The sequence below is a fragment of the Salmo salar genome, chromosome 02 (genome assembly GCF_965601325.2).
Source record: "Salmo salar chromosome 02, fSalSal1, whole genome shotgun sequence".
Classification (NCBI taxonomy): Eukaryota; Metazoa; Chordata; class Actinopteri; order Salmoniformes; family Salmonidae; genus Salmo; species Salmo salar.
This window is the reverse complement of record NC_138292.1, coordinates 59,834,527-59,849,909: the sequence shown is the minus strand read 5'-3', so window position 1 is coordinate 59,849,909 and position 15,383 is coordinate 59,834,527. Positions and strand designations below refer to the sequence as shown.

The window sequence follows — 15,383 nt, the reverse complement described above, 5'->3', positions numbered from 1 at the left end:
AATGTAGGGAGGGGCAGTTCCTCTTGCTGCTCCGTAGGCAAGCACCATGGTCTTGTAGTGGATGCGAGCTTCGACTGGAAGCCAGTGGATTGTGCGGAGGAGCGGGAGAACTTGGGAAGGTTGAAAACCAGGCGGGCTGCAGTGTTCCTCTTCTTCTCTCTCCTGACTGATTATGTATTTAATCCCAGGCAGGAACCAGCTGTGACTAATCACTTTCTTATAATGTGGCCTGAATTGATTTAATTTCAAAGCAGTGGATTTTATATTCCCTTTGAACATTACCGAATTAGGGAATGTCTTAATTAAATGGCATCAAAATATTCAAAGATATAAGTACCTCAAAATGGCAACCTATAATTTTACTGACTTAAATAGACTATAAAGCCGTTCAATAAATCATTATTATATGGGGTGATGGCATGATCTCTTGGCATGAACTTTACAGTATTTCATCATAGATTTAACTGAATATGAAGTAACAACTGCTTCCCATCACAATTTATGCCCTTTCTCATAGCACATTAGACTTAAATGATTTGACTACCATCTATCGACCTTTTTATGAATTGCTTCTACTATTAATCCTGGAGAAGGAAATGGAAGATGATTGGTGGATTTACAGTATATAAGTACGTCACTTCCGATTCTCTTTCTCTTTTACCGTGAGGTACAGAACTCCATACGGCGTTGTCTCGTGGTGAGATAACAATTTACTATTTTCTTGAGATAAAAGTTGCGGAGACAAATACTAAAGCCTCGTTATGAACAACTATGAAGTTGTGTCTGATTGTTTCCCATATCCGTATAAATACAACCGCTGTAAATAGCGAATTACATGTTAGACAGCTAGGCCAGAACGTTACTAACCTTAGCTAGTTAGCCATGCGTGCTCGTGAAATCTATTGAGTAAGCTGGATACTAATAACTAAAGTAGCCAACATCCATAGATGCAACCAGACTAGTTTCACACTTAACTTGGTGTAATGCTCTTTTGCAACATTGTATTTATTGATCTGAATTGGTCAGCAAACATTGCATCACTTATTTTATTTAACTATGCAAGTCAGTTAAGAACAAATTCTTATTTACAATGACGGCCTACCAGGGAACCGTGGGTTAACTACCTTGTTCAGGTGGCAGAACAACAGAATTTTACCTTGTAAGCTTAGGAGGTCGCTGGATCGAATCATCGCTACTGGCCCAACTCTCAAACCACTAGGCTACCTGCCACCCCTCTTCCCCACATGCGCATGCTGATCATCACTCTGAGATCAGATGTCATTCATAAGGAACTGCAACAATATTTTGATTTAATAATTGTAAATTCTGTTTTTAGAAACGGATGCCAAGTCCCCATGACAAGTGCCTGTATAAGTACACTAAATCATTATAAGCATTGCAGCTTTGACAGTTTGTTCAGCACACATTTAAAGCCTGACACGGTCTGATGTCTGTGTTCAGGTGTCGGAAGTGTGCCAGAGTGATCCGGACGGGTTTTCGCTAACATCAGTAGGGCTGCTGCCCCATGACTGGAGTTTGATAGTGACCTGAGCCACAATGACCCCTCAGTTCCAACTGCAACCATTCTCTGCTTCCCTACCTTTATACAACATCTCACCTGTCTCTTTTTTTTCCCCCTGCAGCTTTTCCACATAACTCGTAACTTAGGAAAAGTGGTCACGATGTCCGGAGGTCTGGATGTGCTGCAGATGAAGGAGGAGGATGTGCTCAAGTTCCTGGCAGCCGGGACCCACCTGGGAGGTACCAACATGGACTTCCAGATGGAGCACTACACGTACAAGAGAAAGAGTGATGGTGGGTGGAGGAATACGAAATCCCTGGATATTTGTCACTTTATGATCTGAAGACTTCCTGAACTCGCACATATTTTGACTGTGGAGGATGTGAATGCTTTTGTTCCAGCCCTGCATTATCATACCCTAATTCAACTATTCGTGGTCTTGAGTCTTGACATGATACACTGAATCAGATGTGTCGGTGCTGGGCTGGAACAATAGTCTGCACACAAGTTTATAGGATCAGAGTTGGGAGACCTCTGAAATACACATTCCCCTTCTAAAAGCACTTGCGTCGTCCGGTCAGTGACTGGGTGAGTTGTCGTTGGAAGGGAATAGTAAAACCATCACTGTGGGTGAGATGGCAGTCTGAAACCGTAACTGACTCGTCTCAATCAGTGATGGGACATCTCTTCCAAATATTTAATGTTTCTCTCTGGCTCAAACATTTATCCAATAGATAATGATCTCAATGTGGGTGAAACACCAGTCCTCGGTCAGTTTTAATCGGTAGTCTTTTTCTTCATTGATTGTCCTGAGAAAGGATAGCGTGTGTAGACATTATGGCTGTATGCATGTTGGGTATCAACATGTAATTAATGTAACTGGTTGTCCCCCTCAGGTGTGTACATCATCAACCTGAAGAAGACATGGGAGAAGCTGCTGCTGGCTGCCCGTGCCATCGTGGCCATTGAGAACCCAGCTGATGTCTGCGTCATCTCCTCCAGGAACACTGGACAGGTGAGACCCCCACTGCTAGCTCACCTGACATATACGAGGGTCCAGATTTTCTCTTGGGTTATGTTCAGGAGGTACAAAATGGAAGTGAACGGTCTAAAGAGGAGAGGTACTATCTATACTTGTCAAATAAGAAACATTTTTATTTACTGGTGTGCTCTAGTGAACATTACTTTGGTCAGCTCAGTTGGCCTGGTGTAATTGTGGGTGACTAGCTAAATAGCACACAATTAAAGCCTGGCACTGTGACGTCTGTGTTCGGGTGTCGGAAGTGTGCCAGAGTGATCCGGACGGGTTTTCGCTAACATCAGTAGGGCTGCTGCCCCATGACTGGAGTTTGATAGTGACCTGAGCCACAACCAAACATACCATATTACTGCTAAGTTATATTATTGACTGAGTCACCTGCTTGTTAGCCAATCCACTAACTCCACTCCCCGTTCTCCTCCGACCAGAGGGCTGTGCTGAAGTTTGCGTCCGCCACCGGCGCCACCACCTTCCACGGTCGTTTTACCCCCGGAACCTTCACCAATCAGATCCAGGCTGCTTTCCGTGAGCCCCGCCTCCTGATCGTGACAGACCCCCGTGCCGACCACCAGCCCCTGACTGAGGCCTCCTACGTCAACATCCCCACCATCGCCATGTGCAACACTGACTCTCCCCTCAGATACGTGGACATCGCCATCCCCTGCAACAACAAGGTACAGACAGGCCATAGACTACAGATGTATGGTGTGGTCTCACATTTTTATTTGTGTGTGTGTGTCTATATATGTGTGAATGAATAAGAGAGAACGACTTGAACAACCTATCATATCAGTTTTGTCCCCAATAGTGTTTCCTCAAAGTGAAAGGGTAGATAGGAACTTCCGCTGATATCTTGGTCAACTGATGGAAATATGCAGCACACAATTAAAGCCTGACACGGTCTGATGTCTGTGTTCAGGTGTCGGAAGTGTGCCAGAGTGATCTGGCCGGGTTTTCGCTAACATCAGTAGGGCTGCTGCCCCATGACTGGAGTTTGATAGTGACCTGAGCCACAACCATGAACCCTACTGGGACTCTTCCTTCCTAGGGAGTTTCCTTTGCCCTTCCTCGTCAGTAGTCGAAGACGCCCTCCCATGTAGTCATGGTTTTACTGGGTATCAGTTGATCCACTAACCAATTCTATTAATTTAGACTGATCAATTCTGTTGATGGCCTTTAACTCTGTATGACTGACTTGACTGACTGTTGCCGGTGCATATAATCATCAGTGACTTACTATACAACCCTAGGTCTAACTGACTGTTGTCTGTTGTGTTCCAGGGCCACCACTCTGTTGGTCTGATGTGGTGGATGCTGTCTAGGGAGGTGCTGCGGATGAGGGGCACCATCTCCAGGGAACACCCCTGGGAGGTCATGCCTGATCTCTACTTCTACAGAGATCCAGAGGAGGTAACTGACATACTGGGACGCTATGGTTCACACACTGTTTATACCAGGGGTTTTCAACTGGTCACGGAGAGCTGTGTGTTTGAGGTTTTTGTTCTAGTCCTGCACTAATTGTTTGATACAACTTAACTAATCATGGTCCTCTGTCTTGACCACGATTTAATTGAATCGGATGCGTTGGTGCTGGACTGGAACAAAAACCTACTCACCGTGTAGCTATTCACTGACCTCGAATGCACATTCCCCTTCTAAAAGCACATTCCCCTTCTAAAAGCACATTCCCCTTCTAAAAGCACATTCCCCTTCTAAAAGCACATTCCCCTTCTAAAAGCACATTTCCCTTCTAAAAGCACATTTCCCTTCTAAAAGCACTTGCGTTGTCCGGTCAGTGACTGGGTGAGTTGTCGTTGGAAGGGAATAGTAAAACCATCACTGTGGGTGAGATGGCAGTCTGAAACAGTAACTGACTCATCTCAATCAGTGATGGAACAACTTGAAGCAAAATATGCTTCTGATGTGGTGTTGTATGCTTGCGCTAAGAATCCATATACCTGTGGTGCCTGCTTACCTGAGCTCTCACTCGAATTGTGACGTCACATCCCTAATTTGTAACCTCTTCCTCCTGTTCCAGATTGAGAAGGAGGAGCAGGCCGCGGCAGAGAAGGCTGTTGGCAAGGAGGAGTTCCAGGGCGAGTGGACCGCCCCCACGGCCGACTTCGCCCAGCCCGAGGTGGCCGACTGGTCCGAGGGAGTGGCAGTGCCCTCTGTGCCCATCCAGCAGTTCCCTGCTGGCATTGAGGGTAAGAGCTTCACCGAGGGTAAGCGATGAATACACAGGAGTGGAGGCCACAAATGCAAAGGTGGATGGAGTAGCACATTTTGACAATCACAAAATGGCTACCGAAATACATTTGACTCAAACTTCGTTTAATTCTCCTTTTCAGCCGCTGCTCCTTCCAAGGCCCCAGCTGCAGCTGAAGGCTTTGCTGGTAAGTTCTACTGAAAGTAAATTAGTATTGCCCCTTTTTTGCCCATCTAGGACCTAAAATGTCCTATATGACCAACACAGAGGGGTAGAGTAGTTCTCTCATAAACCTGTAGTGAAGCCTCAAATCCTCACTGCGGATCCTGTCGGGAGAAACACAATTTCTCTTGACTGTGGAAATGTCTGTACACTAAATGGTTTGATTGTATTGTCACACACGCATGATTGTATTCCTACAGAGGATTGGAGTGCCCAGCCCGCCACAGAGGATTGGTCTGCTGCCCCCACCGCCCAGGCTACCGAGTGGGGTGGTGCCTCTGCCGATTGGTCCTAAGTGGTGTCAATCACTCGAGTTAAAAGCTGTGCTGTAAACAGTGACGTCAATAAACTTGGCTTATTGTTTTTAAACTTGTCTATTTTTCTTGGGGTGAGGGCGATTTACAAATACATGGGTTTATTGTTTTTTTTGCATTGACAGATGAAATTCTGTCATCTACTCTTGTGGTGTCTTCAGTTTGGCCTTCAACACTCAACCACGGAGTCACAATGTATACCCAGAAATCCATACAAATGTTACATTGACTGTTCAGTTTAAAATTGATATTTAAAGATAGAATCATTAGTTGCTGCATTGAATGATAAATACCCATTTTGTTTCTTGAAGAATATCATTTACAAATGGCTAATGAGCTTAGTTCCAACTATTACAACGCTTATTGTTTCAATTAAGGATTCTAGCTTTAAAGGTGAATAAAAGACAGTTGACTCCTGTGATGTGAATTTGTGCAGAACAGGTTGACTGTGGAAAGTTCTTGACAGATTTGATCCTATTTGGCCTTGTGACCATAAAAAGATTTCCTTGATTATGGATGAGGCATTATATCTATATATAGCAGGCCTGGGCAACTCTGGGCCTGATTGGGGTCACACTTTTGCCCCAGCTAACACACCTGCCTCCAACTAATGATCTTGCTAGGGGTGGGGGGAAAGTGTGACACTAAATTGGCTACATTTAAATGACATGAACAGCATCTATGTGCACTTGTCAGGCAAGACTGAATCCACGTTACAATGCCTGTTTCTGGGTGAAAATATTATCACCCCAGATGGGACTCGAACCCACAATCCCTGGCTTAGGAGGCCAGTGCCTTATCCATTAGGCCACTGGGGCTGTTCTGAAGACATAACGAAACCACTGTATTTCAATGCTATGTGGCACTGTTTTTTATTTTCTGGTAATGTTATTATCCAACATGCGCGACAAAGGGGCTAAATCCAGAGTTCAATTTGCATCTCTACAAGTGATCCTGAAGTGAAGAAGAGGATGAACAACGTTGCTAGGCAACACAAGCGTAATCCTCACACGGCAAGGAAATCACAGTCAGCTGTTTCATTAGCTAGTGGCTAACATTAGCTAGTTTGATGCTCTTCGTTCACCTTATTCATGCTATTCTTTGATTACAATTTTAGACAGCGAAGAGGTGTCTTTTGTTTTCGTATCTGTTGGTTCACTGTTAGCTAGATAGCCAGACAGACAGCTAAGCTAGTTCTAGCAAGAAAAGTTATAATAGTAATAACGTTAGCTAACGTGTAGCTAATTTACGTTAGTGTTATCTAGCTATAATCAATTTCTCCACACTAAACAGTGAGTGACATTATGCAAGAGTAACTGCTGTGCCGTCATGGTAAGTCTTACAAGTTAGCCTACTAGTTGCGTAACTTGTTGGTTAGCTAAAAGTCTTGCTATGTAGTTCACGTTAGCTAGTTAGCTTTCTAGATTAATCATTGTCGCTTTCCAGCTACCAAACCAAAGTCTATTTCACCTATCTGTGATATGTGACGAGGTTCATTATAAAGTAATGGCAGTTAGCTAGTTTAACAGAGGATAACTGCTATAGCTGCACGACATCCATTAAAACATGACTGTCTATCTTACCAAATGTGCAAATATTGTTTTATTCCCGCTTTAGTAAACAAATTGCCAGCTGTCATGTCCACAATAAGGATTCTCTTCCTTGTCACATCCATCCAGATTCTGTCTCGGGTGAAGCCAGCAGTAGGTGGAGATTCTGCAGCTAGCGTCAGTGAGAAGAAGAAGAAAAACAAAGCCAAGAAGAGCCCTCGCCTGGAGGAATACCTCAACCAGAGAGACTACCTTGGGGCACAATCACTTTTAGAGGTAGCCAGATAGGAACTCATGTAGCCATCTGTCATGTGCAATCAGCAAATGAATGATGAGCAACTCTGTAATAAATATGACAGAAGATCTGTGAAAGTCCTGTGTCCTCTCAACATTCCCCTTTCTCATTCTTGATATTGCGCTGTCTATAAGGTCTTTCTGTTTCCTTATTATAGTTGCATAGGTGCGTGTGAGAGCACTGAGTCCTACTGTTGATGTGTTGCTTTGTCTTCTTCCAGTTTCAGCGAGATGTTGGAGAAAAAGAGGAGCATGCAGACCTTTGGATTGGCTACTGTGCCTTTCACTTGGGTGATTACAAGAGAGCAATGGAGGTAGGTGTGTGTTCAGTCAAAATCATTCTTGTCTGAAAAAAAAGCTATTTTTACAATGCTCTATTTGACACATACACTACCGTTCAAAAGTTTAGGTTCACATAGAAATGTCCTTGTTTTTGAAAGAAAAGCATATTTTTTGTCCATTAAAATAACATCAAATTGATCAGAAATACAGTGTAGACCTTGTTAATGTTGTAAATGACTATTGTAACTGGAAACGGCAGATTTATTTTTATGGAATATCTACATAGGCATACAGAGACCCATTATCAGCAACCATCACTCCTGTGTTCCAATGGCACGTTGTGTTAGCTAATCCAAATGTATCATTTTGAAAGGCTAATTGATCATTAGAAAACCCTTTTGCAATTATGTTAGCACAGCTGAAAACTGTTCTAATTAAAGAAACAATAAAACTGGCCTTCTTTAGACTAGTTAAGTATCTGGCGCATGAGCATTTGTGGGTTCGATTAGGCTCAAAATGGCTAGAAACAAAGAACTTTCTTCTGAAACTCGTCACTATTCTTGTTCTCAGAAATGAAGGCTATTCCATGTGAGAAATTGCCAAGAAACTGAACATCTCGTACAACGCTGTGTACTACTCCCTTCACAGAACAGCAAAAACAGGCTCTAACTCGAATAGAAAGAGTGGGAGGCCTCGGTGCACAACTGAGCAAGAGGACAAGTACATTAGTGTCTAGTTTGAGAAACAGACGCCTCACAAGTCCTCAACTGGCAGCTTCATTAAATAGTACCCGCAAAACACCAGTCTCAACGTCAACAGTGAAGAGGCAACTCTGGGATGCTGGCCTTCTAGGCAAAGTTGCAAAGGAAAAGCCATATCTCAGACTGGCCAATAAAAATAAAATATTAAAATGGGCAAAAGAACAGACACTGGACAAAGGAACTCTGCCTAGAAGGCCAGCATCCCGGAGTCGCCTCTTCACTGTTGACATTGAGACTGGTGTTTAACGGGTGCTATTTAATGAAGCTGCCAGTTGAGGACTTGTGAGTCGTCTGTTTCTCAAACTAGACACTAATGTACTTGTCCTCTTGCTCAGTTGTGCACCGGGGCCATCCCACTACTCTTTCTATTCTAGTTAGAGACAGTTTTCGCTGTTCTGTGAAGGGAGTAGTAGACAGCGTTGTACGATATCTCCAGTTTCTTGGCAATTTCTCGCATGGAATAGCCTCAATTTCTCAGAACAAGAATAGACTGACGAGTTGCCAAAGAAAGTACTTTGTTTTTGGCCATTTTGAGCCTGTAATCAAACCCACAAATGCTGATGCTCCAGATACTCAACTAGTCTAAAGAAGGCCAGTTTTATTGCTTCTTTAATCAGAACAACAGTTTTCAGCTGTGCTAACATAATTGCAAAAGGGTTTTCTAATGATCAATTAGCCTTTTAAAATGATCAACTTGGATTAGCTATCACAATGTGCCATTGCTACAATAGTCTCCAGCTACAATAGTCATTTACAACATTAACAATGTCTACACCCTATTTCTGATCAATTTTATGTTATTTTAATGGACAAAAAAATGTGCTTTTCTTTCAAAAACAAGTACATTTCTAAGTGACCCCAAACTTTTGAATGGTGGTGTATGTGTATTTTTTTCAATGACAGGAATACAGGGCCTTGACACTCCGGTTAGAAGAACCAGGGGAGGTGTGGGTGTATCTGGCCTGCACTCAGTTTTTCCTGGGGCTCTACAGAGAGGCAGAGGAGGCTGCAAACAAGGGTGAGTATTAAGCAAAAATGTTTTGTCGTTTTTCATCCTACTGTTTCTTGCCCTAGTCGATAAGGTATTCCCTTTTCTTCTTCTCCTGTAGCTCCAAAGTGTGCACTTCAGAATCGCATGCTCTTCCACCTGGCTCATAAGGTCAGAACTGTTCCCTTTCTGTATTCTTTAATATGTTAATGTGTATTTCTCATCATTCTTTCTTTTTTGTTTCTGGACAGTTGCTTGTGCTAAGCTTTTTAGTTCGGTTTCGGTTAGATTATTTCAAAAATAATAACAGTTTTCGATTTCAACACTTTTTTTCCCCTAGACATTAAATGCACTATTCATTATGTGGGTTTTAATGCTGTAACAACACAGAATCAAACAATTAGTGTAAATCCCATGATGATAGTGACTGCCCATTACTGTTTATCACTTATTAACCATCATTTATTCACATTACTTTAATCAAATATTTCAGTTGTTGTGTATATTACATTTGTTTTAGGCCTATTTGATGACTATTATTTCATTCCAAGTCATCGTCTCATCACTATAGAGCTGCTACCTATGCTGTCTGACAAAACTATTTTAGTAGTTCTTCAAAGTAAATAAGGCATACTTTTATGACTGCTGAATACCAATTATCAATCATAGATCATGTATTTTCAGGTAGAGATAAGTCACGGAGCAACTGCTCTCTATCCCTCTCGATCACATGTTCTTCTCTCTTCTCTCCGTGTCAGACCAGACAAGTAGGCACGCAATGGATTATGGACATTGTAGTTAGTTTAGCACAGAAAATGTGGTAATTATGTAGAATATTGGCCTTTTGGAAACTACAACCCCTTCCTACATCGTACAGTTTGGGCTTGATTTAATTTATCTCTGGAGAAACTGCGCATTGAGCACAAAATGGTTTTCAAATAATTGAACCAACATCGGTCAATTAGTTGTTTAAAGACTGAAAAATAACTGACATTTCGATGAATCGCTCAGCTCTAACAGTTACATAAAATCATGTTTTACACAATTCCCAAGTGTCAGTACTTATACTGAACAAAAATATAAACGCAACATGCAACAATCTCAAAGATTTTACTGAGTTACAGTTCATATAAGGAAATCAGTCAATTGAAATAAATTAATTTGGCCCTAACATGACTGGGAATACAGATATGCATCTGTTGGTTACAGATACCTTAAAGGTGAGGGCGTGGATCAGAAAACCAGTCAGTATCTGATGTGACCACCATTTGCCTCATGCAGCGCGACACATCTCCTTCGCATGGAGTTGATCAGGCTGTTGATTGTGTCCTGTGGAATGTTTTCCCACTCCTCTTCAATGGCTGTGCGAAGTTGTTGGATATGGGCGCGAACTGGAACACGCTGTCGTACACGTCGATCCAGAGCATCACAAACATGCTCATTGGGTGACATATCTGGTGAGTATGCAGGCCATGGAAGAACTGGGACATTTTCAGCTTCCAGGAATTATGTACAGATCCTTGCGACATGGGGCCGTGCTGAAACGTGAGGTGATGGCGGCGGATGAATGGCACAACAATGGGGCTCAGGATCTCGTCACATTATCTCTGTGCATTAAAATTGCCATCGATAAAATGCAATTGTGTTCGTTGTCCGTAGCTTATGCCTGCCCATACCATAACTCCACTGCCACCATGGAGCACTCTGTTCACAACATTGACATCAGCAAACCACTCTCCCACACAACGGTTGTGAGACCGGTTGGACATACGGTAAAATTCTCAAATTATATTGGAGGCGGCTTATGGTAGAGAAATGAACATTCAATTCTCTGGCAACAGCTCGCCAATTACACGCTCCCTCAAGCACTTTAGACATCTGTGGCATTGTGCAGTTTTGTCACACAACACATTTCAGGATGTACTTTTATTGTCCACAGCACAAAGTGCACCTGTGTAATGATCATGCTGTTTAATCAGCGTTTTGATATGCCACACCTGTCAGGTGGATGGATTGTGTTGGCAAAGGAGAAATGCTCACCAACAGGGATGTAAACAAATTTGTACACAAAATTTGAGCGAAATAAGCTATTTGTGCATATGGAAAATTTCTGGGATCTTTTATTTCAGCTTATGAAACATGAGACCAACACTTTACATGTTTATATTTTTGTTCAGTGTACTTTTTTTTCTTTCTTTGTAATGGTACTGTGAGGAGCACCTACTTGTGTAATAACAATCCAGTAGACAAACCAACCATGCCTTTCCTCTCTGTTCCCAGTTCAACGATGAGAAGAAGCTGATGGGTTTCCACCAGAACCTGGAGGATGTGACTGAGGACCAGCTGAGCCTGGCCTCCATCCACTACATGAGATCACACTACCAGGAGGCCATCGACATCTACAAACGCATCTTGCTACAGAATAGGTACTTATACTGGGCTATTCTCCCATGTCCCTTCATCAAAATCACTGATGGGCAAGAGCATAGTCCCACAAATCCCTCATATGCGAGATTACAGTGGTCCCACTAGTACCAATGTGGATTGTCTGAATGAGTCAGTATCAATTTTACTGTAAATTCTTATAACTATATACAGTAAACATACTATAAGCCATATATTTAGGATGAAGTATTATAAAATTGCAAGGACACATTTTCTTGTGTTGAGACTGAGACAAGAAGATGGAGGGAGACGGCTATAGTTATTTTGCAGTGGAGAAAGAGGGTGTATTATATTGGACAGTGCAGTCAAAAAGCAAGAGAGAAAGATGCACAAGGACTTCTATTCAAGAACGCAGTGTGAGCTATGGGACTAGCTATTGGATGTTTTACCATATTTACCGTTAAAAAAAAATATATATATATTATTTTTTCCTTTTAACTCCAGAGATTTCCTGGCTCTTAACGTGTACGTAGCGCTGTGCTACTACAAGTTGGACTACTATGATGTTTCCCAAGAGGTGTTGGCTGTGTATCTGCAGAGTATTCCTGAATCCACCATCGCTCTCAACCTCAAGGCCTGCAACCACTTCAGGCTGTACAACGGCAAGGCAGCCGAGGTAAAGCAACTCCGTATGCATCAACGGTCAAAACAGACTGCCGTGCATCTACACGCGTTTGCCTGACATCCACAGTCGCTGTTTATGCCTACACTTGTCACGTACAGCAATACATAGTGTGGTTCAATTTGTTATTTTCTCCCTCAGGCTGAGTTAAAGAACCTCATAGACATCTCCTCCTGCTCCTTTGAGTTTGCTAAGGAGCTTATCCGGCATAACCTGGTAAGCTGTTCCACCACCTCTGTTGTGTGACTGTGTTTGCATGACAGTGACCCCCATGCTCTATAACCTTTGACCTCTAACACCCCAGGTGGTGTTTCGTGGTGGGGAGGGGGCGTTGCAGGTGCTGCCCCCGTTGATTGATGTCATCTCTGAGGCTCGGTTGAACCTGGTCATCTACTACCTCAGACAAGGTGGGTCTTAGCCACTGGTGGTTGTCTTTGAATCCTAATCCTAACATTGAAATGTTGAATGACTATTTTTTCATCAATAATGTGCATCTTTATGTTTCAGATGATGTTCAAGAGGCTTACACCCTCATAAAAGACTTGGAGCCAACCACACCACAGGTAGAAATAGTAATAGTTTCACATTATCAGGTGTCATAAGCAGAGGAAGTCTCGTTGTTTAAAGACTAAAGCCTTAATAGCATACATGCAGTGTCTTAACAAAATGTATTTCTTTAAGGAGTACATTTTGAAAGGAGTGGTGAATGCTGCTTTGGGTCAAGAAATTGGATCGGTGAGTAAGTGTTTGACAAACTACCCGAAAACCCCCTAGGACCACACAGTAGAAATGTCTGAGTAGATTAGGAATGTCTTATAAATCTGGTATAGTAGATCATCACTGATATGAAATCTGACTGACTGACTAGCAGTCTCTATTCCCTCCTCCTCGTCCCTGCCGGTATCTCCGCTGCAGAGGGATCACCTGAAGATCGCTCAACAGTTCTTCCAGCTGGTCGGAGGCTCAGCCAGCGAATGCGGTAAGGTGAATGAATGAATCTAAAGCGACTCAACCAAGAAGCTAGGAGTTAGCTTGTGTGTGTGTGTGTATGTCTGCATGTGAGTGAGCATGTGTGTCTTTCTCTCACTGTCTGTATCTCACTCTCCTCAGACACGATACCTGGAAGACAGTGTATGGCTTCCTGTTTCTTCCTTCTGAGGCAGTTTGAAGACGTTCTCATCTACCTCAACTCAGTCAAGGTTTGCATGGCCCAAAGCATGTAGCACTAGGACAGTACACCACATAGGCATGTTTGCACACACGTACTCAATCACTTTCTTTGCATTTGAGTGCTTGACATATTTATGGATTGGTGTGGAAATAACATGTATACTTGGGGAAAGGAGGTGAGCATTATTTCTGTTTGTTTATTTTTGGTTTGTCATTAACAGAGTTACTTCTATACAGAGGATACATTCAATTTCAACTATGCCCAGGCCAAAGCTGCCTTGGGCAACTACAAAGAAGCAGAGGAGGTACATCCTGTCAACATAGAAAAATGCATTACTGCTTGCATGAGTAGTGTATTGACTCAGTTCAAAGTTCATGTTGTAACATTCTTTTATATTGGACTCAGATATTTCTGCTGATCCAGGGTGAGAAGATGAAGACTGACTATGTATATCTGAGCTGGCTGACTCGCTGCTGTATGTATCCAGTCTGAAATACATTATCCATTTGTCGTCGATACGATATCTACATACATGATCTAAGAAATGAAATATATGACAAATTAATTTGAATAAATATATTATCTAAATAGTGTTGTCTCTCCTCTCGCTCAGACATCATGAACCAGAAAGGCCGGCTAGCCTGGGAGCTGTATCTGAAGATGGGGGCTTCGCCAGACTCCTTCAGCCTCCTACAACTCATTGCCAACGACTGCTATAAGGTGAGGCTCACTATTAACTTAGTTTCCAGGCTAACCACAAGTCAGCAATGGCTTAATCTCCTGCACCAGACTTCCTCCACAATAGACTGGGGACGAGATTAGGAAAGACCAAGCTTCCTCAATATTCAGTGCAATTAAATGTTGCTCTGTCTGTGCTTTCAGATGGGTCAGTTCTACTGGGCAGCCAAAGCATTCGATACTCTGGAGAAACTGGATCCCGACTCCAACTACTGGGAGGGCAAGAGAGGGGCCTGTGTCGGAATCTTCCAGCTCATACTGGCAGGGAGAGAGCCAAAGTAAGTATTGGCGAAGTTTCTTAGTCTTTAGTCCAATTTTGATACCAACACTTGTCTGTGTTAAAGAGTTGTCACCAACACATCAAATATGAAAACCATGTCCTCCACAGAGATGTTTTGGCACATCATTTTTGTACCTTGAGTAATTTACATTTCACGGTAAAGTGTGACTTTTGTGATTCAAGCACTTTCATTTTAACTTTATAAACAACCGTTATGGTAATGTAATGAAAAAATTGCCATTGTACAATATGACCTGTTCCTAACTTCCCATCACTAATAACCATTGTCTGTGGTTCCACAGGGAAACCCTGAAGGAGGTGCTGCCCCTGTTGAGGAGCACACAGAACCCCCAGGTGGAGTACATTATCAGAGCTCTGAGGAAATGGGCCAAAGACAACAGGGTTCCTCTGACATAACAATGCCATAACGTGCTTAACTCACATAATACACTTACTACATGTTATTACATTATATATGTGGTTTACACGTGCATTTTTTTTATCAGAAACTTTTTACTAGTGAAAATCTATAAAATAACATGTTCTCATGAGTCATGCACAATGTGTATTGATGTGCTTTATTGTACATGTCACAGTATTTATATCATGTACTACATGTGTTTTATTTTGCAATGTATATAATTCGGTACAATCTCGCCAATCAATTGTATTGAAATGTGTATTTTTGTATTACTCAAATGATGCTGATACAAGTATTAAACAGTATTCTCTCTATAAAGAGTTGTTGACCCCTTTCTCTCTATTGTTTGTTCTATATGCATTCACTAGTTCTGTCATGATGATTTTCTATTGTGGGAAAATTGACACAATAGGCATACATTTGAATGAAATAGTACATGTACTGTCTTTTGAATTCCAAAATACCCTATTGCTAATAAACTTCTTACTCATCTAAATTAAAGGAAGCTGTGTCTCGACAAAATAA

At 42.2% G+C, this 15,383-nt stretch overlaps 2 protein-coding genes and 2 non-coding genes across 7 annotated transcripts; 3 read left to right on the top strand and 1 right to left on the bottom strand.

The window, feature by feature from the left end:
* Positions 1 to 641: 641 nt before the first annotated feature.
* Positions 642 to 5,361, top strand: LOC106586974 (small ribosomal subunit protein uS2-like). 2 transcript variants are annotated; one of them, XM_014174769.2, is made up of 8 exons: positions 642 to 697; positions 1,644 to 1,815; positions 2,419 to 2,537; positions 2,990 to 3,235; positions 3,843 to 3,971; positions 4,600 to 4,768; positions 4,913 to 4,957; positions 5,193 to 5,361. In XM_014174769.2, exons 2-8 carry the CDS (start codon positions 1,683 to 1,685, stop codon positions 5,285 to 5,287), a joined length of 936 nt encoding a protein of 311 aa, XP_014030244.1. In that variant the 5' UTR covers positions 642 to 697; positions 1,644 to 1,682; the 3' UTR covers positions 5,288 to 5,361. The 2 variants fall into 2 exon arrangements, with proteins under 2 accessions (XP_014030244.1, XP_014030237.1); XM_014174762.2 differs by having other exon boundaries at positions 4,600 to 4,786.
* LOC123739873 (small nucleolar RNA SNORA26) lies at positions 4,996 to 5,114 on the top strand. The gene has a single exon (XR_006767984.1). It is a non-coding gene; the product is annotated as a small nucleolar RNA SNORA26 (small nucleolar RNA).
* A 690-nt stretch (positions 5,362 to 6,051) lies between the features above and the next one.
* Positions 6,052 to 6,124, bottom strand: trnar-ccu (transfer RNA arginine (anticodon CCU)). The gene has a single exon. It is a non-coding gene; the product is annotated as a tRNA-Arg (tRNA).
* Positions 6,125 to 6,152: 28 nt separating this feature from the next.
* LOC106586973 (intraflagellar transport protein 56) lies at positions 6,153 to 15,359 on the top strand. Of its 3 annotated transcripts, XM_014174752.3 has the most exons (18): positions 6,153 to 6,638; positions 6,986 to 7,132; positions 7,372 to 7,464; positions 9,097 to 9,211; positions 9,303 to 9,352; positions 11,462 to 11,607; positions 12,071 to 12,242; positions 12,390 to 12,464; positions 12,553 to 12,655; positions 12,756 to 12,811; positions 12,930 to 12,983; positions 13,164 to 13,227; positions 13,359 to 13,447; positions 13,640 to 13,723; positions 13,825 to 13,894; positions 14,033 to 14,139; positions 14,302 to 14,435; positions 14,740 to 15,359. In XM_014174752.3, the coding sequence occupies exons 1-18, from the start codon at positions 6,636 to 6,638 to the stop codon at positions 14,852 to 14,854; spliced, it is 1,677 nt and encodes a 558-aa protein (XP_014030227.1). In that variant the 5' UTR covers positions 6,153 to 6,635; the 3' UTR covers positions 14,855 to 15,359. The 3 variants fall into 3 exon arrangements, with proteins under 3 accessions (XP_014030227.1, XP_082821714.1, XP_082821718.1); XM_082965588.1 differs by lacking the exon at positions 6,153 to 6,638 and having other exon boundaries at positions 6,645 to 7,132; XM_082965592.1 differs by lacking the exons at positions 6,153 to 6,638; positions 6,986 to 7,132; positions 7,372 to 7,464; positions 9,303 to 9,352 and having other exon boundaries at positions 9,107 to 9,211.
* Positions 15,360 to 15,383: the final 24 nt, after the last annotated feature.

Excerpts from the sequence above, each read along its gene's own strand:
- LOC106586974 (XM_014174762.2), top strand. The coding sequence starts at position 1,683 with ATGTCCGGAGGTCTGGATGTGCTGCAGATGAAGGAGGAGGATGTGCTC. Across the intron at positions 3,236-3,842 it reads CCATCCCCTGCAACAACAAG|GGCCACCACTCTGTTGGTCT; the intron begins GTACAGACAGGC and ends GTTGTGTTCCAG. Across the intron at positions 4,958-5,192 it reads TGCAGCTGAAGGCTTTGCTG|AGGATTGGAGTGCCCAGCCC; the intron begins GTAAGTTCTACT and ends GTATTCCTACAG.
- LOC106586973 (XM_082965588.1), top strand. The coding sequence starts at position 6,893 with ATGTGCAAATATTGTTTTATTCCCGCTTTAGTAAACAAATTGCCAGCT. Across the intron at positions 9,353-11,461 it reads TCTTCCACCTGGCTCATAAG|TTCAACGATGAGAAGAAGCT; the intron begins GTCAGAACTGTT and ends CTCTGTTCCCAG. Across the intron at positions 13,895-14,032 it reads GAGCTGGCTGACTCGCTGCT|ACATCATGAACCAGAAAGGC; the intron begins GTATGTATCCAG and ends CCTCTCGCTCAG.